This window comes from Bombyx mori, chromosome 28, assembly GCF_030269925.1.
Source record: "Bombyx mori chromosome 28, ASM3026992v2".
Classification (NCBI taxonomy): domain Eukaryota; kingdom Metazoa; phylum Arthropoda; class Insecta; order Lepidoptera; family Bombycidae; genus Bombyx; species Bombyx mori.
This window is the reverse complement of record NC_085134.1, coordinates 2,900,374-2,922,770: the sequence shown is the minus strand read 5'-3', so window position 1 is coordinate 2,922,770 and position 22,397 is coordinate 2,900,374. Positions and strand designations below refer to the sequence as shown.

At 39.0% G+C, this 22,397-nt stretch overlaps 2 protein-coding genes and 1 long non-coding RNA gene across 3 annotated transcripts; all 3 read right to left on the bottom strand.

Annotated features, from left to right (window-relative positions):
• Positions 1 to 168: 168 nt before the first annotated feature.
• LOC101735900 (uncharacterized) lies at positions 169 to 2,456 on the bottom strand. The gene has a single exon (XM_004933502.5). It carries the CDS (start codon positions 1,484 to 1,486, stop codon positions 650 to 652), a length of 837 nt encoding a protein of 278 aa, XP_004933559.2. The 5' UTR covers positions 1,487 to 2,456; the 3' UTR covers positions 169 to 649.
• Positions 2,457 to 6,211: 3,755 nt separating this feature from the next.
• Positions 6,212 to 21,448, bottom strand: LOC101741551 (trichohyalin). Its single transcript, XM_012696608.4, has 11 exons — positions 21,288 to 21,448; positions 20,425 to 20,576; positions 18,856 to 18,936; positions 17,985 to 18,149; positions 16,340 to 16,502; positions 12,312 to 12,492; positions 10,448 to 10,635; positions 8,787 to 8,951; positions 7,522 to 7,734; positions 6,925 to 7,016; positions 6,212 to 6,401 (listed from the first exon to the last, which is right to left on the bottom strand). Exons 1-11 carry the CDS (start codon positions 21,357 to 21,359, stop codon positions 6,299 to 6,301), a joined length of 1,575 nt encoding a protein of 524 aa, XP_012552062.2. The 5' UTR covers positions 21,360 to 21,448; the 3' UTR covers positions 6,212 to 6,298.
• Positions 14,382 to 15,750, bottom strand: LOC134201581 (uncharacterized). Its single transcript, XR_009976928.1, has 2 exons — positions 15,438 to 15,750; positions 14,382 to 15,128 (listed from the first exon to the last, which is right to left on the bottom strand). It is a non-coding gene; the product is annotated as an uncharacterized LOC134201581 (long non-coding RNA).
• Positions 21,449 to 22,397: the final 949 nt, after the last annotated feature.

Here is a 22,397-nt window from a genome sequence, read left to right as displayed (position 1 = left end):
TTAAATATTTTCTTAGTGTCAAACCTTAGAATGCGTCTTGTACTGGTAACATTTCAAGTGGAAATGTGAAAATTAATAAATCTAGTTACTGGCTAATTGCGGGGCTTATTCCCACTAAAACTCAGTATCTCCATTAAATCAGGTCAATATTTCAATAAAACTATCAAATATCCTTCAGAGTTTTTATTTTAGCACATTAGCTTCGAATTTAAATTAGTACAATGCTATATCAATGCTGGCTATTTTCTTCAATATCTGAACTTTATAAATAGGCAATAGAACTTTATAAATAAACAATATACAGGTAACCCTCCTACGAATATTACACGGTTCTACAAAGCCCCGTGTTGTGCGAAATTGTTTTAATGAGACAAGAAGCCATTACAAAAAAAAAGAGAGTAATTTCTGAACGAAATATCTCAACTATGCCTGTATGTATTTTTTAACCTATTAGACAAAAAAAATGCAATACAATTTCGGTTACATATTCTTTCTAAATAAACAAAAATATCTTTAACGTGTCATCGAAATAGGGGTTTTAGGGAATTTTTAGAACCGTTTTATAGGAGGGTCACGTGTATTACACAAATATGACCATTTGCTAAACAAAATAGCGATGGTCAACCTAACCTAGAAAGTTAAATTAACTTTAATCATTTCGCGCGTACTTATTTTTGTATACGTGCGTGCTGTAACCCACTGGTGGAATCGTCGAAGCGTGCTGCGAAGTCGAAGGAGCATAATTGTCCTTTAACAGCGCGAATTGGGAGACATCGTTATCGGTAGGAAGCTCTTCTTTGCGGCCTACCGCCGTGGTGCGATCAGCAGTAGTGCTACCTTCAACATTAACCTCGGTTGTACTTTGTACGTCCACGTTTGATGTCGTCGGAATGCCGTTAATATTAATGTCTTTGCTCATGGCAATAGGATTGAAGAACTCCTCAGGTTTCTGGGTCGTAATCAAAGTTTGGCCTTGTTCAGTTGTCGCTGTGAAGGTCGTTTTCTCATTTGAAGCTTCAGACGTAGCTGTCGCAGTCGTTTCGGTTTTTCGCGTTTCTCTTAAATTCTTCTCCGGGTTATGCGTTTCTCCAGCGACGGATGCTGGCAATTTCGCGTCCTGTAGCCCGGTGGAGGTATTTACTTCTGCTTGTATTTCATCTTCGGGCACAGAATAAACTTCAACGTGGAATTCGTAGCCTCTGAACACAGCCGGGCTCTTCAACTCGAAGGTAACGTTTTTCTGTCCTTGTCCCCCTTCGACGATTTGCACCTCTCCGTCCTTCTCCGCCCTCAAATCTGTGATGATCACGCCGCTGATGACTTCGTTGTCTGTAGCGTTGACGGTTATCTTGTCAGCTCGTCTCCATATCGCCGGACTGGCGGTTCTGTTGCTATCGTATATTTTCTTGCCATTTTCGTGGCCGATAACAATGTCGTTAGCCGCGACTGCGCCCACCAAAACAAGGAAGCACACTAGTCTGTACATCGTGTCCACCGTTTTTCAACTGTTCGGTGGCAAATGAATCCATCGCTTATATAGAGTATTCGTTTAAGGAAAATACAATGAGCAGACCACAAAATAAATCAAACATACGCTGTTTTATTAATGTAAATGAGTTTCTTCCTGCAGGAAAATTGTGTGTACAGTCATTCACGAATTCTATGATTTGTTATTGTTGTGATCTCATTTATTGCGGTGTCTGAAGTTTCCCCTAGGTATTTTACTTAGAAATTAACGTGCAGGATTAGTCCAGTTCAATGTGGTGATGATTTTTTTTAAATATGCTTTTACGTTTGTGCGCTAGGGTTTTTTTTTTTTTTTTTTTTCTTAGACCTGTGGACGAGCTCACCACAGCCCACCTGGTGTTAAGTGGTTACTGGAGCCCATAGACATCTACTACGTAAATGCGCCACACACCTTGAGATATAAGTTCTAAGGTCTCAGTATAGTCACAACGGCTGCCCCACCCTTCAAACCGAAACGCATTACTGCTTCACGGCAGAAATAAGCGGGGCGGTGGTACCTACCCGTGCGGACTCACAAGAGGTCCTAGCACCAATAATTACGCAAATTATAATTTTGCGGGTTTGATTTTTGTTACACGATGTTATTCCTTCACCGTGAAAGTCAATCGTGAACATTTTTTTAGTACGTATTTCATTAGAAAAATTGGTACCCGCCAGCGGGATTCGAACACCAGTGCATCGCTATATAAGAATGCAAAATGAATGTGTACTTTTGCATTTGCATTTTCATAATTTTTATAACGTGGGTCATCATTGACTTAAACTAGGCTTGAAAATACACCCTTCTTGTCTTTTTGGAACGTTGAAAACGCTTGAAGTGGAATCATTTTTACAACGAGCATGCGTATTAATAAAAAACACGAGTTGTTAACGAAATTACAACATTATTTTCCTCCAAAACGTAGCTTCCTTAGATTTAACTGCCTGCGTGTACTACCTACGTGGCAAACGTGACGTTAATGTATGATAATATCATACGTGAACTGAATTAAGATCTAACCTCTACGTGTCTAGAGCTTCCGAGAAGCCTCATCGATCTCGTTTGATAACAATATTCGGCAATGCCAAAGCTATATAAGTTGCTCGAATTTAGATAGGAATTGTATGTACATTTTTCATACGCTTATAACTCATTTTTATATTGTACTAGCTGCACCTGTCCGCTTCGCTGGGCATTTAAAATTAACATTATTATTTCTCACCCCCACAAAGATTCTCATCATTAACGCCCCCGCAACTGGTGTAGGAAGTCCAATATTCACACAAATTTTAGCTTATCCATTGAGTACATGTATTTTCTACATGGATCCCAAGTTATATAGTGCATGGATATCAATCGGATGCATGGTTCAGTAGTTATAACGGAACATCCGTAAAAAACACTGTAGATTTAGGTATATATTTTAGTATAGATATCTTTAGATTATAATCCGTGAATAGCTGGAATAGCCCTTAAGGCTGCCAGCGGTTGAGTAGAGAATAAGAAAATTTAGATTATAGCGTCAATTGTTGGCCTTTTATCCGACTCGTGATCTAGAGGGTGAAGGTTTAAAGAGTGGGGCAGCCATTCTAACTATACTGAGGCCATAGAACTCATATCTCAAGGTGGGTGGCCGCATTTACGTTTTAGATGTCTATGGTCTCCGGTAACCACTAAATAACAATAATAAAAAGGTATCAATACCGCTGCAGAGGACTGTATCCGTATTCTAAGTACAGAATTGTTAGATTTTTAATCAATCAATCAATAAATCAATGAGTCCTTTTTGCTTAACTTATAAGACTGTTGATTTAATTTTTGTATATAATACAGAATGTCTCTCAGTTCAGTGTGCCTATTTGTATAGGCATCCTCTGACATCTTCCATAGTTGTCTATCTTTAGACTGATAGATTTAGGTCGGATCTATGTACAGAAGACAGCGTCGCAGAGAAGCCAGATGTGTGTTGCATTCTGTGGCTGTACATAAGTGACCTGGATCAGTATATAATTGCAGAGGGTTGTATCTATTGCAGTCTAGTATTCGGCTTATGTAAAGCGGTAAGGCCCTAAAATTCTTTGGGCCCGCGGTCTGCTCCCAAAACCTTGCAGATCGTAAAGTCCCACATACCCCGCACGCTCCCTAGACACGGGGCCTTGCAGGAGGTTGGGCACCGGCCCGAAAAAAAAAGAAGGTAGTATGTTAAAGAGAGCTTATCTTAATAAGGTAATGAGGAAACAGTCACAAACACGGGCAATGTAAGGCCATCATAGAGTACCTACGTTTCAAAAAATAAAAAAAAACATGTTTTCGTTCAGAAACTGATTCAAACGTATTTTTCCTTGATTCATCAGAAAAATGAGGTCACGGATGGAACAACACGACAATACGTAAAATACATTTCACAATTAGCTTTGTAATATTACGCTTATGTCTGTAATCCCGGGATTTATTATTATTAACTAGCGACCCGCCCTCGCTTCGCTTCGGAAACATTAAATTTTATTATTGATAGCTGTGTCACGCGATGTTACCCGCGGTTATTTTCGTACCGTGGGTGAGGCCGCGGGGCTAAGCTAATATAAAAAAGTACCCTAAGTTACTTCTTATAGCATCAGCTACCTATCAGTGAAAGTGTTGTCAAAATCGGTCCAGCCCTTCCAGAGATTCGCCGGAACAAACAGACAGACAGACAGACATTGTAAAAAATGTTATTTTGGTGTATGTACCGTATATATATGTAGAAGAGGGATCGCAGCGCATAAAATAAAAGTTACACTATTCCAAAATCTTCTATTATAATAGTAATTAATAATTAACACTAATTTTATTACGTCTTACTCATTTTTCAACCGTCTTCGCCATCTTCCAATTCTCTGTCATTCTATCTGTCATTCTTTTCTCTCTTTCTTTCCGTTTTCTCTCACTCACATCTTAACGCTCCGTTCCACACTCTTTTCATACGTTCCGTTCTTACCAATCCTACATATATTTATATGTATGTAGGAAAAAGTGGTCATTTCAACATTACAAACAGACACTCCAATTTTATTTATTCTTATAGATTTCAGGAGTACCGAAACGTCCCCGATGAAACGTCTGAATTAATATTATGCCAATGCGAAATTAAATCGCAAAAGTAGTTTTTATTACTTTAATATATTTTAGAATTGTAGGTAGGTATAATCCTTCAAATGTGAGACTTCTCGAATGAGAATCGTAAATACGGCAGAGTGGGACAGCGAGTACGATAAGATTAAACCAGACCAGACAGACAGAGCGTTGTAAATTTTATTAAACACATGCTCGGATGCGTCAGCAATGATTTCGGTAGGTACTTCCTATTCCAGACGCGGAATCCTTGCGTGCGTGACGCATACGTGGTGAACAAATACATTTGAATGTTAGACTTAATGCTTCAGGGTTACGGGGACATTCACATATCCATTCTCCATTATTTTTAAAAAAAAGTCTTCGTGGCCTAAATGATGAGGACGTCCGGTGCATTCGTGTTGAGCGATGCACCGGTGTTCCAATCCCAGGCGGGTACCAATTTTTCTAATGAAACACGTATTCAACAAATGTTCACGATTGACTTCCACGGTGAAGGAATAACATCGTGTAATAAAAATCAAACCCGCAAAATTATAATTTGCGTAATTACTGGTGGTAGGACCTCTTGTGAGTCCGTGCGGGTAGGTACCACTACCCTGCCTATTTCTGCCGCGAACTATTAATGCGTTTCGGTTTGAAGAGCGGGGCAGCCGTTGTAACTATACTGAGACCTTAGAACTGATATCTCAAGGTAAGTGGCGCATTTACGTCGTAGATGTCTATGGGCACCAGTAACCACTTAACACCTGGGCTGTGAGCTCATCCACCCATCTAAGCAATAAAAAAAAGGGTGCGTGTACTTATGTACGCGCGCAAGAAGTTATACTTTTTTTTTATTAAATTTATTTCTTTTTTTTAATTTAAATTTTAATCAATTTGAAAAAAAAATCAAACATCATCCTCAAACACGCATATTGGACACGCATTTCTTGACATCGTATAAATTCGGTTATTCTCGGTACGGTTCGGAAAGTTCACCTGCGGCTATATTCTCGCCAAGTTACGTCGGTCGTATTGTAATGAGCGATTTAGTGGGTAACTTCATTCTGTTAATTTTGTGTCACGGTGCACCTAAGCAATAAAAAATAAAAAATAAAAATAAAAAACGGTGCGCGCGCATCGTAAAATTTCACTATCATCAATTTTTCATAACGCGCCTAGAGAAGTATAATAAAAATAAAAAGTTTCTGTAAAAATGTTAAATAGGTCTATAGTATAGAAGCTGAAAGCAAGCTATGGTGACGTTATCAGTTGGTCTAATATTTGTGCAAGTCCAGTTTATGAAGTTCTCCATTCGACCGACTGTAATCTTAAATATTAAGTGTATCCGCTACCAGCTGAGTTACTCGCCGGATCTTCTCAGGTCGTGTTTTCGATCAGGTGATACCATGTAGTACAAAAAAAAACTGAATTTAATTTATTCATTATTGCGATTCTTTTCATTTCGTAGTATTATAATACCAAATTACTTTAAAAAAAAAACGAAACACTTATTTTATGTACCAATAGGACATAATATGAATAGGTTAAAGTACCTAAAAATGGCGGTGAGAATTCCGTTACGTAATTACCAAAGTAAGAAAAATAATATTTATAATGATAGATTCAAAACACTTTATTCAAGGAATTTCCATTAAAATACAACCCAAAAAACAACCTCCAAAAATATTATAAATTCTAAGAACAATAGTCCGGCTTAGAGCAGGGACATTTCTCAGACATCTTCAAACCTTTCACCATTTGTTTCATGAATGGATGAACCTCGTCACTGAAATGCGGTCTGAAATACAATACAACATAATATAGATTATACACTTAATATTTGAGCAATTTAATGTTGATGTACCGTACCGTTTTCGCGGTAAATTTTAAACGTGACATTTGACACGACAAACTGTCATTCTAGATTATAGAAAACTGTGCACGTGTCCGGGATTGGAGCAACTTTGAGGAAGATTTCTTTTTATTTATTGGTTAGAAGGTCTCAATATAGTTACAACGGCTGCCCCACCATTCAAACCGAAACGCATTATTGCTTCACGGCAGAAATAGGCAGGGCGGTGGTACCTACCCGTGTGGACTCACAAAATTAGCAATTAACTATTATTGTAATTTCAAAACAAACCGACTAGAAGAGGTAAATCAATTAAATTTAACAGTGAAATTAGCTTCCACAAACAAGGAATTAATTGGCTAAATTGGTCAAATGTACAAAAAAAATCAACTAAAACCTCTTTTTTTTGAAGTCGATTCGAGTCGTTTTTTTTTTTTAATTTACGGTATTTATCAACAACACTAGTTACCGGCACAACATCTTGCTGATTTCTCGTTCGTATTCTTCTTTTGCGATCTGACATTTCTTGATCTCATCCAATTCGGCTTGTCGCGCACGTTCCTTTTGCCAATTTAGGCGATTAATTAATTATAAAGGTGTTTCAAATTCGTAACGTGACTAAATGTAAAGTTTTTTTAAAATTTTTGTTTTTGTCTAATGGTTAACCTTTGATCTCAGAATAAAAGAATGAATGTATTTTTATCTATACTTAAAATAAATTAGTACTGAGGCGTATGTATAACTAAAATTTACAGATATTTTTAGTTGGAACAGCGCTCCTAGCGGCAGACGTTCCAACTCCATACAAATTCGAGTTAACTCTTACGCTATCGAGAACGTTAAAAAACTCGCATAATGCACACCTGATACTTGTTTCCCGAGCGCTATGACATGTCCTTCTTCAAACGAGGCTTGTAAAGAGAATTAAACGGTAGGCAGCGGCTTGGCTCTGCGCCTGGCATTGCTGACATCCATGGGCGACGGTAATCACTCACCATCAGGTGGGCCGTATCCTCGTCTGCCTATACGGCAATAAAGAAAAAAAAAAACTAAAAACCCAACAGACCTTCAGCATCTGATTGTACTTGATCTGGTCGAGCAGGTCGCGTTGGTGATGCCTCCTCGCCTCGGCGTCCGTCTTCTCTTTGTGAGCCGCGAGCCCCTCCAGCTGACTGAACAATTGCCGGTAGTACTCGTCCTGCTCAGCCAGTTTCTCCTTCAGGACATTACGTGCCGATTCACGTTCTTTTATCTGGTCGATCATCGCTTGCCGTACTTCCTGGGGACATAAACGAATTTTGTTATAAGTGTTTTGAATTTAGATATGTTTGGGACTGGAAAGAGGATAAGTTTTAGGACTCACTCGGTAGCTCGTTGAAGCACTATTCAATTTTCTCACTGGTGTGAGTTATATGTGCTGATTGATCAACAAATCACAATTTTATTGTTTTTGCACCGGCATGGGCACCATGTTTTAGTTTATTTACACACTTCTTCGCGCCATTTTCATACTCGCGTAGTTTTTCTTGTAGTTTCAACAGATGGCGTGGATAAGGGATTGAGAAAGGAATAAGGAAAAGTCCCAACAATAAGAAGGCTTGATTATGTTATTTTTACTATCTATTGCTGGTAACTACGAGGAGTTATGCTAGCTTCGCCGTGTAGGTGAGCTCGTGAGGCTTAGCCTGGAGACGTAGCTACCACTGGCCCTAGCAAGAGCCGTACTTCGCTGAATCTACTACCGGATTGGAATCGCGACCTATTGAAAAGATCAGTGGACTGCTTCTATGGGGTTTTTTTATTGCTTAGATGGGTGGACGAGCTCACAGCCCACCTGGTATTTACTGGAGCCCATAGACATCTACAACGTAGACGCGCCACCCACCTTGAGATACAAGTTCTAAAGTCTCAGTATAGTTACAACGGCTGCCCGACCCTTCAAACCGAAACGCATTACTACTTCACGGCAGAAATAGGCAGGGTGGTAGTACCCACCCGCGCGGACTCAAAAGAGGCCCTACCACCAGTAATTACGCAAATTATAATTTTGCGGGTTTGATTTTTATTACACGATGTTATTCCTTCACCGTGGAAGTCAATCGTGAACATTTGTCAAGGACGTATTTCATTAGAAAAATTGGTACCCGCCTGCGGGATTCGAACACCGGTGCATCGCTCAACACGAATGCACCGGACGTCTTATACTTTAGGCCACGACGACTTCCAAAGTTAGTTCGCTCGTCGAAGTCTTCGTCGTAATTAACTAGCTCGACGAGAACGTTGAACGGGATTCAAATGTGGATAAATAACATAATAAGAAACTACACAAACCCTATTAGTCCTCTGTGACCAGGTTAAATATTCGCAGCGCTTTTTGTCGACCAACTCCTGTCTCCTCGCCGCCTCCAGCTGGAAGTCTCCGTCGCTCGCGCGTTCCAATTTCTCCAGCTCTTTTTTCATTTCAATCATTTTTTTATTGCATTCGTTTAGTTCGCGCTGGAAATTTCAATATTTTGAATGCCAGTTGTTTTTATATAAATATATATTAATTAATTTAATATTAATACGTGAAGCAAAAACATTGTATCCCTTTTTACGAAAATTTCGCGGACGGAGGAGTACGAAATTTTCCACACTTATAGAGAATATAGAGAAGAAGTGCACAATGCTAATATTTTTTTAAAAGATACATTAAATCAATAAAGAAAACATTACACACACTACATACCATGTATTTGACGCACACACGCATGCATACTATTTATTGTCAAACTTTTGTTCTTGACGTCTGTTGTCAAATTGAGATTAAATATTGTTTGTCTTTGTTAATATTTTTTATAGTGTAGTTTTGGCGAAATTTGTGATTATAGAAGTGTAAAATACAATCATAATAGTGTACAAACTTACAATTCCAATTAATTATAGTCGAAATTTGACTACTGCGGGACCTCTAGTAAATAAAAAAAAGCAATGTAAAAGTGACGAACGATTAAATAAACTGGTAGGACGCAGTCTCACGAGATGGTCGGACCATATACGATCTTCTCTAAACATCAACTTCCACAATGCCCTTCATGAAGCCGCAGATGTAGGGAAATCGTAAGGATGAAACTGATGCAGCGGAGGAGTTCACGACCCTCACTAATGAGGAAAATGACACGAGGAGGAGGAGGACCTTGTGAGTGCGCACGGGTAGGTACCACCGCCCTGCCTATTTTTGCCGTGGAGCAGTAATGCGTTTCGGTTTGAAGGTTGAAGCAGTCGTTGAACTGTGAAACCTTAGAACTCATGTATCAAGGTATTTACGTTGTAGAGACATGAGCTCCGTTAACCACTAGTCAACTCACCCAAACAATAATAGTGCATTGTGCACCAAGGGAGAAAAGTTGGACATTTCCTCCCGCGTGTAAAATTGCATTGGCAAACATGCGGGAAGAGATGTCCTACTTTTTTCCAGCGGTGCAATTACTATTTTTTCTCCTACCGGGCCGAAAGTTCGACGTTATAAAAAACTTAGCACCCGTGGAGTACCGAGCCGGGAGCCAGGGGCGAAGCCCTGGCGGGGGTGGGGGGGGGGGCGGAGCCCCCACTCATAAAAAAAAACAATTTAATTGTTTTTTTATTGTTAAATAAATTACTACTAATTGAATAAGAACTGTCTGATGAACTCATCTTTGTTTAATACTTTACTATTAGTTTTTATTGCCTTTTGTTTATTTCATTTTTACACTAAACACAATATTGCAAATTAGCCAAGCACAACAATGGCGGAGAATTTTAGGTGCGTGAGAGCAGACGTAGACACTAACGCGCATGCGCACTTGTCAGTACCCAGGGAGGAAAAGTTACACTTTCTTCCCTGTACAGCGGGAGGAAAAGCGAACTTTCGACGTAGGTAGGAGCAAAAAAAGATTTCCCATCCGTTTAGTGACAGATGTTTACGCTCATAACCTCCAAATAAGCTTCATCGCAAAAGCCACGATCGCAATTACCTCTTTCCGTCTCCTCAACTCGATAGCGGCCTTCTCATCAGCTATACCTTGGCCCGTTAGAGAATCCCAAGTGTCAGCTATGAGCTTAGCCTCGGCTTGCTGTTTCCTAACAGTCTCCTGTCTTTCAAGAATCATCTCCAAACGTTCGCGGGCTGTTTCTTTACGTTTCTCTGCTCTCTGATGTTCAGCTGATAATTAAGGGAGTCTTTAAATTTTTGAATCTATATCTATACTAATATATAAATCTACAGTAGTTTTTACGGATGTTCCGTTATAACTACTGAACCATGCATCCGATTGACTTGAAACTTGGTATCCGTGTAGAAAATACATGTACTTAATGGGTAAGCTAATATTTATATATGAGTGTTGGACTCCCAACACCAGTTACGGGAACGTTCATGATGAGAATCTTTGTGGGGATGAGAATAATGGTAATTTTAAATGCCCAGCGAAGCGGACGGGTACAGCTAGTTTATTATAAGAGTGAACCAATCGCCACTAAGAGATGCCCACGCCTGAAACCAGAACTCCAAGTGTAAATTATACCGTACTCCAAGGCGGAATTTATATCGTACCACAAGTGTGCTTAGTGTGAGTTTTTAAACGTTCTCGATAGCGTAAAAGTTAACTAAAATTTGTAGGCAGTTGAAACAGCGTCCCTAGCGGCAAGCGTAGGCAAACGTTCCAACGTCATACAAATTCGAATTAACTTTGACGCGATCGACGTTAAAACTCCCACTAAGCACGCATCTTAGAGCCCCGTGAGCTTACCTACTCATTCGATGAATCTAGTAGGACCCCTCGAGGTCACTAGAATAGGTAGGAGGAAAAAAAAAGCTTCCACGCGATAGGAACATATGGATTATTGCCACCTATCGATCGGAGTTCATACTACACTCTACCATTAACAAAACTCTATTTAACTTCAACATTATTGCTCGAAAAGAAAAAAATTACAAAAAAATCCTTACAAAGATATTGGACTTTTTAGCCAATTCATCAACTTACGTGTAACACCGATTTAAGTGGTTGGCGCGAGAATGAACAGTTAAATTGTTTGAATGTTAAGTTAATGTTTACACTGCTAGACGATGATTTAATAAATGTAACCCATCGTAAGGGTGCCTGTCCATCCACAAATCATAAGATTGCAAAATGATTTTGTGCAATCTTATTGGTTAATATTTCTCCGTTTCTCCGCTCCGTTGCCTCGCACCGCTCCGGTGAACAGCTGCTATCAGCTTCAAGGCTATTGAGAGGCTATTTCAGCGTAACCTTAACTAGTAGGTGAGCTCACGGGGTCAAACCTGACGTCGTTGCTAACACTAACCGTGCTTCGCAGAATCTACCACCTGATCGGAAACGCGACCCACTGAGAAGATCCGACGAGAAACTCAGTGGGCTGTGTCTGTGGGTTAATTTACTCGTCGAGCCCCTCGTCGCAAGCGACGGGTTCGACGAGAACGATGAACGGCTATTAAATCATTGTCTAGCGGTTGAAACATAAACTTAACATTCAAATTTATCCCTAAGACTCGAGCAAACTACCCACAAGCAACTTTTAGTGGCGTTTCAAAACATAACACGTGCGGGTCTTAAGTAGTTTTAGTATAGTTACGGCGATCCGAAGCGACGGCGTACAACACACTTTTCTTAAAAATAATCAGAGCATCGGCGTCATATATGTACTATATGCAGAAAAAGTGCATATCGCTATCTAGTTATTTTTTTGCGAATACCTCACAATAGACCGTCACTGTCATGTTTAAGCGGATATAGACCGTAAGATATCCATGAACTTATGCAGCCGCCTGTATATTCATATAAAATTTACTTTTAGTCGAGAATTAAAACAAAACACCTTCTTGTTCCTTCCTGATGTCCTCGTCCCAAATAGCCTTGAATCTCTTCGATTCTTCTTTCAGCATCTCCCTCTCTTTTTCCCTTTGAATCCTTCTCTGTTCCAATTGCTGATCAGAGTACTGTTTACATTCCAAGTCGCGTCTTAGACGTTCTATCGCGTCCTGTTCCATTCTGGCTGCCTAAAATTGTTTTGCCTACATTACCCGCTCGTGTTTCTCATTACATCGAGGAGTAGATACGATGCATTACATTCATTTAAGCACATTTTTGAGAGATCAAAAACATATTAGACTTTGTAAATAAATATACAAAATAATAAAAAATAATGTTAATAAAGTATAAATATTATTATTATTTATTGTTACTTGTTAGATTTAGTTTTTATTAGCTGTACCCGTTCGCTTCGCTGGGCATTTAAAATTAACATTATTATTTCTCACCCCCACAAAGATTCTCATCATTAACGCCCCCTGGTGCAGGGAGTCCAACATTCATATAAATATTAGCCTATCTATTAAGTACATGTATTTTCTACACGGATACCAAGTTTTAAGTCAATCGGATGAACGGTTCAGTAGTTATAACGGAACATCCGTAAAAACCACTGTAGATATATATATATTAGTATTATAGAAGTATAGATTATTATTTAGAAACACAAAAAGGAAACGAGACAGACAGATTCGGAGGTGGGAAGACGAGATAAAGACGGTACCAGGAAAAGTATGGACAAGAAAACCTTTAAACCGAGTTGGGTGGAAAGAAACGGAGGAGGCCTTTGCCGAACTTGGGCTAGCAGACGAAGTTGTCGATGTCATCGACTAAGCAGATTCGTTAAGTTTATGATTTACGATCGTTAGATAAAACTAAAACAGCTTTGAAACTACATATAAATGGATTATATAAACTCCCGATAGCTCATGAATAACATTTTTTTTTAAGGGATTTTATGACCTGGTAACTGAGACCTTTGTATTTGTCTTATTTTAATTTATATTCATATTTTTATGAAAAATTATATTATGAAGTGAAATGAAATGAAGACGACTAATTTAAGACATTAATCAACTGGGATGAAATTAAATGAAATGAAATGGGATGAAATATAATCTCAGTAAAATGGTGTTCATTTACTAAGATTTTTTCAGTGGACTTTTTGGAGGATCTCGAGAAGTTACGTCCAGCGGCTTTGTTTCATTTTCCCACATTTGTGCACTTTCACAGATATTAAACAGTTAATAAACCACCATTATTACACATTTAAACCTGAAGAAACACTAAATAGACAAAATAAAACAAATCACACAACTTCACTCCTCGCGTTCCCGCCAATGTAACTACCCACAAGTTCCATTAACCGGCAATATAAAGCACAAGTTTATTAGATACTACATACACTTCTCGTGCTCTTTCGAAGAGTAAATCATTGCAAATACTTAATTGCTTTTTAATAATTTATCACATTAAATTGTTACGGATAGACAACCTTAGTAAAATAACATTTCGTGTCCAGCGAGACTAGATCAGTAGTTTTTCATTTTCGGGCAGTTCAAGGCTTTCATATTCACAAATAGCATCAGTCTTTTTAATAAAGTTATTAGTAAAGTTGAATAAGAATAATTCCCCCGAACCATTATAAATTATTAACAATTTCAGGCATACTTTTCTTGCATTCGAGAGCTTTATATAATCTATACTAATTGTTTACGCATCAACTCCTCCTTCGCAAAGTCGGGAAAGACGCAGGCAGCGCGGCGAGGGAGGGGGCGGCAAACCGGCGGACCGGCGAGCTCCGCAGCGCGAACACACACAACCACCTTCACTTCTGAACGGGACTCAACAGCTACAAGACGCTCAATATTATGTACAATATTATTTTGCATTAAAACCAAAAAGAATTCAATAGTATTTGTAATTTAACGGCAGACTTCACAAACCACCTAAGAAAACAAATCACAAAGGAAATACAGTCTGAAAATTCACAAACAAGAACACTAATATATAAATCTATAGGGGAAAGTGGGGGATATACGAACACCTAAGGGAAAACTTAAATAAAACAATGGAATTTAATCATAGATTTTTTAATTTTTTTTTATTATAAAGTTTACTTATCTGTCTAACTTATTCACTAATCATCATTTATATTTTTTTAATAAACTGCAACAATATGAAAGAAAAACAAAACCCTTAGTGTTCGGCTTTGCCCGACATCAGTCGGGTAAATACGAACACCAAGTGGGGTGATTACGAACCAACATTATTAACGACATAGATCACATTTAAAACCCAACGATGTTGACTGTCCGTCAGTACAACTCTCGTGAGCCCATTTTTTGCACACATAGCACACAATCTAGTCTTCAACGGGAGGATCAATATATTTATCTCTACAAAAAATACAAAAGTAGTCTTTATTTTCTTTTTCGCCTTTTTCTTTTTTTTTTCGTATTTTGACTAGAGTCACTAAAGTATTTTTTTATATTGTTCAAATTTTTTAATAATATTTCATACTTCTTGTTTGTAGGTGTTCTCTCATTACATTTCAGTCTTTTATTTGGGTTCCTTTTTTGCCATCTTTCCGTTTTCTTCTTGATTTCTTACGTTTCCTGATCGTCTGTAAATAAAGGTTTTCATCCAACCATGGCTGTATTAACACTTCTTTCATTAGATGGTCAAAATTAGTGGTTTTTGGAACATTATATGTTTCTGCTGCTTTACGCAGGGAGTTTTTGGTTTTAACATCGTCTATAGCCTTTTTGAGATCTTTTAAACTTTACTTCAGTTCGGTCTTTCTTTTGTAAGTACAAGGCATCTGAAATAATATTTAAAAAAAAGTTGAACGGGGTACTAACAAACGGGAGTGGGGTAACGGCGAATGTTCGAGATTGCCCGACATGGAGTGTTCGTCTTTACCCCGCGGAATTGAAAATAATTAAAGGTCAAAAAACAATTTTGGTTAAATTTATTTTGCCTACTACATCATTATCATTTAGCTGAGTAATATGTGATTATTCCACTATGTAAAAGCTGAATGATTATTGTAGATAGAAATAAAGTTACATCAACTTGAATTTACCAAAAAATTACATCTAAAACATACAAAATATTGAAAAATGCATACCTTTTTAAGTACGTGTGTCCGCGTCTCCCGTGTTATTGACTGGCATCAGTGGTGGCGTGATCTCCGAAATGGCGGCAAATAAAATTAGGATATATCTTTCTAACATATTAGAACCATTGAATTCGGCATTACCCAGCGTTCGCGTTTCCCCCACTTTCCCCTAGTGGTTTTTACGGATGTTCCGTTATAACTACTGAACCATTCATCCGATTGACTTGAAACTTGGTATCCATGTAGAAAATACATGTACTTATTGGATAGGCTAATATTTATATAATAATATAAATAATAATAAATAAATATTTACTAACAATCACGCCATGTTAACTGGTCCCGTGATAAGTTCGTAAAGAACTTGTGTAACAGGTACCAGATAACGGATATAAATGTAAGATTTTTATTATACACATACATAAATTTAATATACATCCATAACCCTGGAAAATACATTTATATTTATCATACAAATATCTTCCCTTGGCGGGATTCGAACCCGCGACCCCCTTGTGTAGTGACCATGTCACTTACCACTACACCAGACGGCCGTTCAAAGTGTATATGAGTGTTGGACTCCCTAATAATAATGACAATAAATAATATAGTTAATTTTAAAAGCCCAGCGCAGCGGGCGAGTACGGCTAGTCTATACTAATATTATAAAGAGGAAAGATTTGTTTGTTTGTTTGTTTCGAATAGGCTCCGAAACTACTGGACCGATTTGAAAAATTATTTTTCCATTAGAAGCCGACATTGTCCCTGATGAACATAGGCTACTTTTTTTTATTTATTTTTTTATTTTCTTTTTTTGGTTTCATGTGTGTTTTAATGTTTCCGAAGCGAAGCGAGGGCGGGTCGCTAGTAATTTATAACGTTCTAGGTGATCTGTTAATACAAAGTCTAACCAACGCTTCGGATTTCTTCATCGTGACTTCGTGCCACATCTTGTCAAACTCCTTCTCAGCCATTTTTCTGGCTTCTTTCTCTTTAATTTGATACAGTTGTATTTCTTCTGCCTCTTTGGCGCGCAACTTGTAGATGCAGGGCAAAACGTGGACGCATTTCGATCTTAAATGCAGGTGTAAAAAAAAAATTCTATCATTTTATGGTTTTTTTTTTAAACTTCGCGGTTATCGACATTATAAGGGCACTATTGTTTGACGGGTTATGATCACAGATAAATTTATTAGAGCTGTTATGCTTACATATTATCCCGATTTTTACTTTTAATGTGTTCCTGACGATCCGGCGATGTTGCCAGCTGTATTATTATGGCGAAATATCGGGAACTTATTAAGAGAAAAAATCGTGATAAGAACTCCATAAATAATAGTGTTTATAACGTAATTTAACTATCTTATACATAAAAGATAGGTAGGTAGGTACTAATATTTATTACTTTGCGTGGCGTTAAGTTAGTTTAAGGCGAACAACAATAAGATGAATACTGCATCCACCTTAACAACTAGGCCATGGTCCAGTAGCGATGGAATATTAGCTGTTCTGTTTTTGAGAAGATAATGCTTGATGACTTGACAACAGAAAAGACAGAGCTGTGGTCCCAAGTCACGTGGTCTCACAAAAAATCCTGCCACCAGCATGCAGCTCGTGCTATAGGATTTTAGATGAACATACTGTGGGTACACACAATGGTTGTAGTAAGATAGTCCGTTGTAGTAAGTAGTAAGTCGTCGTGGCCTAAAGGATAAGACGTCCGATGCATTCGTGTTGAGCGATGCACCGGTGTTCGAATCCCGCAGGCGGGTACCAATTTTTCTAATGAAATACGTACTCAACAAATGTTCACGATTGACTTCAACGGTTAAGGAATAACATCGTGTAATAAAAATCAAACCCGCAAATTATAATTTGCGTAATTACTGGTGGCAGGACCTCTTGTGAGTCCGCGCGGGTGGGCACCACCACCCTGCCTATTTCTGCCGTGAAGCAGTAATGCGTTTCGTTTTTAAAGGGTGGGACAGCTGTTGTAACTATATTTGAGACCTTAGAACTTGTATCTTAAGCTGGGTGGTGCATTTACGTCGTAGATGTCTATGTGGACTCCAGTAACCACTTAACACCAGGTGGGCTGTGAGCTCGTCCACCCACCTAAGCAATAAAAAATAAAAAGGTTCCTGGTGAATATAATGACATTGAAGAGTTGCAAAGCGATTTAGTCGGGGACTGGTTCCGGACTATGGTCGGGGTGGATAAAATTTATCGATAAATAGATGATGAAATAGTCTTAAATTTCTTTTTCCTACCTATGCTGATAGCCTTGAGAGGCTATTTCAGCTTCTCCTTAATGTGTGGGTGAGCTCACGGAGCTCAAACCGGGAGCGTTGCTAACACTGACCCTAGCAAGAGCAGTGCTTCGCGGAATCTACCACCGGATCGGAAACGCGACCCACTGAGAAGATTAATTTACTCGTCGAGCCCTTCGTCGCAAGCGACGGGTTCGATGAGGACGGTGACCGGTGCTTGTGGCACCTAAAAGCATCGTTAATGGATCAGGAGGATTCGTAATGACGTGTTTATGGGAAGTCATACAGAGGCGTTTCTTTGTATTTGTCTTCGTGTTCCTTCTTCCTTTTCGCAAGCAAGTACTGCAAGCGGTCTTTCTTATCTTGCCATAGAGCCTCGGCGCCTGCCTGCGCTTGTTCCACGAATTTACGAATATTAGCTTCTTCTTCTTGTTGGAAGAGTTCTAGCAATCTGTCGATTTAATGTTAGAATCTAACATTGATAAATGAAGTATCTATTTATAGAACCAAAAACAAACAACTGGAAAATGAAATAAACCAGCGAATGGTTAGATGGATGGACGAGCTCACAGCCCACCTGGTGTTGAGTGGTTACAGGAGCCCATAGACAACTACAACGTAAATGCGCCACCCACCTTGAGATGTAAGTTCTAAGGTCTCAAGTATAGTTACAACGGCTGTCCTACTCTTCAAGTCGAAACGCATTACTGCTTCACGGCAGAAATAGGCAAAGTGGTGGTACCTACCCGCGCGGACTCACAAGAGGTCCTACCACCAGTAATTACGCAAATTATAATTTTGCTTGTTTGATTTTTATTACACGATGTTATTCCTTCACCGCGGAAGTCAATCGTGAACATTTGTTGAGTACGTATTTCATTAGAAAAATTGGTACCCGCCAGCGAGATTCGAACACCGGTGCATCGCTCAACCCGAATGCACCAGACATCTTATCCTTTAGGCCACGATGACTCAATTATTGTGTAGCTGTGTTTAGTTATTGACGAAAACATTTGAGATTATTGCTTCAGTGGAAACTAGCAAATTACGATAACATTTCGTGACCTCACCTTTAAATGAAAAGACATTTCGATTAAAATCATCGCTACTGTATCAGTTCCAATGTTAACGGATAGATGTCGCTACGCGTTCATTACCTTTGTCGCTTCTTCTGCAAGTCCTCCTGATAAGATGCCATACATAAATCGACACGGCGTGCAACATTGTTTATTAAAGATCTGTAATCAATCACAGAATTTTTTAAGGGACGTGATGTATGTATATTGGTTCAACGCATGAGACTAAGATTTGAATGGTGATTAGTTATCACAGTTGTGAATGTTTCAAGATAAATCACGTGTAGCGGACGGTTTCTTATTTAGATATTTATACTTTCTTTGGATTTATTACTGGTGGTAGGACCTCTTGTGAGTCCGCGCGGGTGGGTACCACCACCCTGCCTATTTCTGCCGTGAAGCAGTAATGCGTTTCGGTTTGAAGGGTGGGGCAGCCGTTGTAACTATACATGAGACCTTAGAACTTGTATCTCAAGGTGGGTGGCGCATTTACGTTGTGGATGTCTATGGGCTCCAGTAACCACTTAACACCAGGTGGGCTGTGACCTCGTCCACCCATCTAAGCAATAAAAAAAAAAAAAAAAAATTTGTTAGGAGGAAGATTTTTACAATAAAATAAAATAAAATTATGATGCAACTTTCATGGCTGACAGTTTATTCTAATGACCTAAGTGTATAATCTATGCTAATGACTTCAGAAACAAAATTTAAAAATTATAAAAATATAAATGACAGCTGTTGCTTTGCAACTAAACTTTTTACTGCGGTTCCAAACATCACGGTTACCTACTAGTCACTGTGTGATGGATCTTGCGGGCTCATAGTAATACATTTAAAAAATTATTCTATCTAATTACATGTACTGGTAAGTCCGTTTTGCAAACAATATTGAAGGTAATATTAAGATGACCTTATGCGTAATTTTTGTTTGTGATACATTGCGTGCAGCGAAAACATGTATTTTATTATTATATCAGGAGCTATCTTTAAAGTGCATCTTGTTTTATATGTACCTTTATTGTAAAATAGATGTCTGAACGCATGGATACTTATAGTTACGTGGTTTTCGGATATGGATGTTAGAGGCACCTTAGAGAACCCTTGTTTATGGGACCAGTTGAAAAGTCTTTGCTTGTAAACAATAAGCTATTGTTCTAATACTGTATTGGAATGATTTCCTGGAATGGAATAATTTCGGAGCCCACCTACGTCATGTGAATGCCGCCCACAAGCTAGAAAAGTGAGGACGAAGTCTGTTTTATTATATTGCAGTTGACTCCCTTCTGATATTTGTTGCAGCAGACATTAGAAGTTTTTTTTTTCCTACCTAAGCTGATAGCCTTAAGAGGCTATATCAGCGTCGCCTTAACTAGTAGGTGAGCGCACGGGGCTTAAGCCTGATGACGTTGCTAACACGAACCCTAGCAAGAGCCGTGCTTCACAGAATCTACCACCGGATCGGAAACGCGACCCACTGAGTAGATCTGGCGAGAAACTCAGTGGGCTGTGTCTGAGGATTACTTTCGTAGAATTGTAACGTTTGTTTTACGTTTCCATTGTAACCCCTACATTCTTCCACCAGACACAAAATCGCTGGGTCATGAATAATTGAGCGTAAGGTCGACGATTCAACGTCGAAAAGTTAACCACCTGCGATCACATCGAATGAAGAAATCGCTATTCTGTTTGTCTGTCAGCTCTTTGAGTCTGGTCTCGGCACCGCGGCGCTGCTCCTCTTCCTCGGCTCGAAGTCTCTTCACGAATTTCACGTATCGAAATGTGGAATTCAATACTCTTGATGTCTGCAAAACGTTTGCTTCTTCAGAAATTCGTAGGTGAGTTTTGAAGGTCGAGCGCTTCAACCGTTGTGTATGGTAACCAAAAACGGTATTAGGTATAAGCCTTTTAAGCTTCTTGGAAGCATCACAAGAGCTTTTCGGGCTTCTAATTGTTTATAAAAATATTGAAATTAAAAGCATCTTACTGGTGGTAAGACCTCTTGTGAGTCCGCACGGGTAGGTACCACCGTCCTGCCATATTTCTGCCGTGTAGCAGTAACGTGTTTCGGTTTGAAGGATGGGGCAGCCGTTGTAACTATACTAAATTTCAAGGTGGGTGGCGCATTTATTTACGTTGTAGATGTCTATGAGCCCCAGTAATCATTTAACACGAGGAGGATTGCGGGCTCGTCCACCCATCTAAGCATTAAAAAAAATTCTTTCCCTGTTATAATATACTATTTCACAGGTCGTACCCCAATTTTTTTTTTCTAATTTAATTTTCCCAATAGTTCCTATCATTATTTGATAATCAAATCCATACCCTACACACATGTCGCTTTAAGCATCATCTAACTGCACTAAAATCTCGTCACACCATACAGAACCCTCGTCACGTCAGGGCATGGATTCGTCATCACGTCTCGTCACTTCGGGGAAAGAATTCGTCATCATATTATGATGCAGCCCTTACGAGCAAAACGTTGGTAGTCCCACAGTAGTTATTTTACGTACGTAATAGCAATCTGGGAGTCCCCTCGGCCCAGGTCCGTCTTTGGGTATCTTGGATGCTGGTAGCTTGCTCATAATAATAAAAAAAAATTAATACAATCAACGTATTGTTTCCACTATTGTTTCGAAGTACGTGATAGGTAACGTCATTCAAACATTATTAAGTGTCATATTGTAATGCCATTAATCAAGGTAAATAGTATTTACTGTCATCGTTTGATCATAGATCTCAATTCATTTGAACAATACAGAAACCAGAAATTATATTTTGAGCGTGTAGTCCAAAGCTCAGAGATGTGTAGTGTGGGTTGTTGGACTTTTTTTTTTTTTATAACTACGAGTGGCAAACGAGCAAGACGGGTCACCTGATGGTAAGTGATTCACCGCCGCCTATGGTCACCAGCGTTTACGCCAGTGCGTTGCCTACCCTTCAGGTAAGAATATGCTCTTTTCTTGAATAACCCAATGTCGCAGTTGCTGGGGAAGACCGCTGATGGCAACGAACTAAGTAGTTATAGATTCGAATTGAGAACCTCTTTATTTTTAATTCGAAGGACGGTAAGTTGTGGTTCACACCGGTGGTAGGACCTCTTGTGAGCCCGTACGGGTAGGTACCACCACCACCCTGACTATTTCTGCCGTGAAGCAGTAATGCGTTTCGGTTTGAAGAATGGGGCAGCCGTTGTTACTATACTGAGACCTTAGGACTTATATCTCAAGATGGGTGGCCCATTTGCGTTGTAAAGGTTTATGGGCTCCAGTAACCACTTAACACCTGGTGGGCTGTGAGCTCGTCTACCCATCTAGGCAATAAAAATAAAAAAAATCGGTGGTACCTACCCGCGCGGACTCACAAGAGGTCCTACCACCAGTAAATACTGGTTAGTCGCGTTTCGACGGACTCTTTTCATATACAAAGAGCGCGCTTTTTTACTTTTATCCCATACCATACCTACTTAATATACTCTACCCTCCATATGTTTAGGGCAATTCTAAACATTAAGTTTTGTATGATTGTTTTTGAATGTGAGAACACACTAATAAGTGTGGCAACACAGTTAGTGTGACAACAAAAATTCTGGTCGTACACGTGTTGTACCTTAAAATAAAATA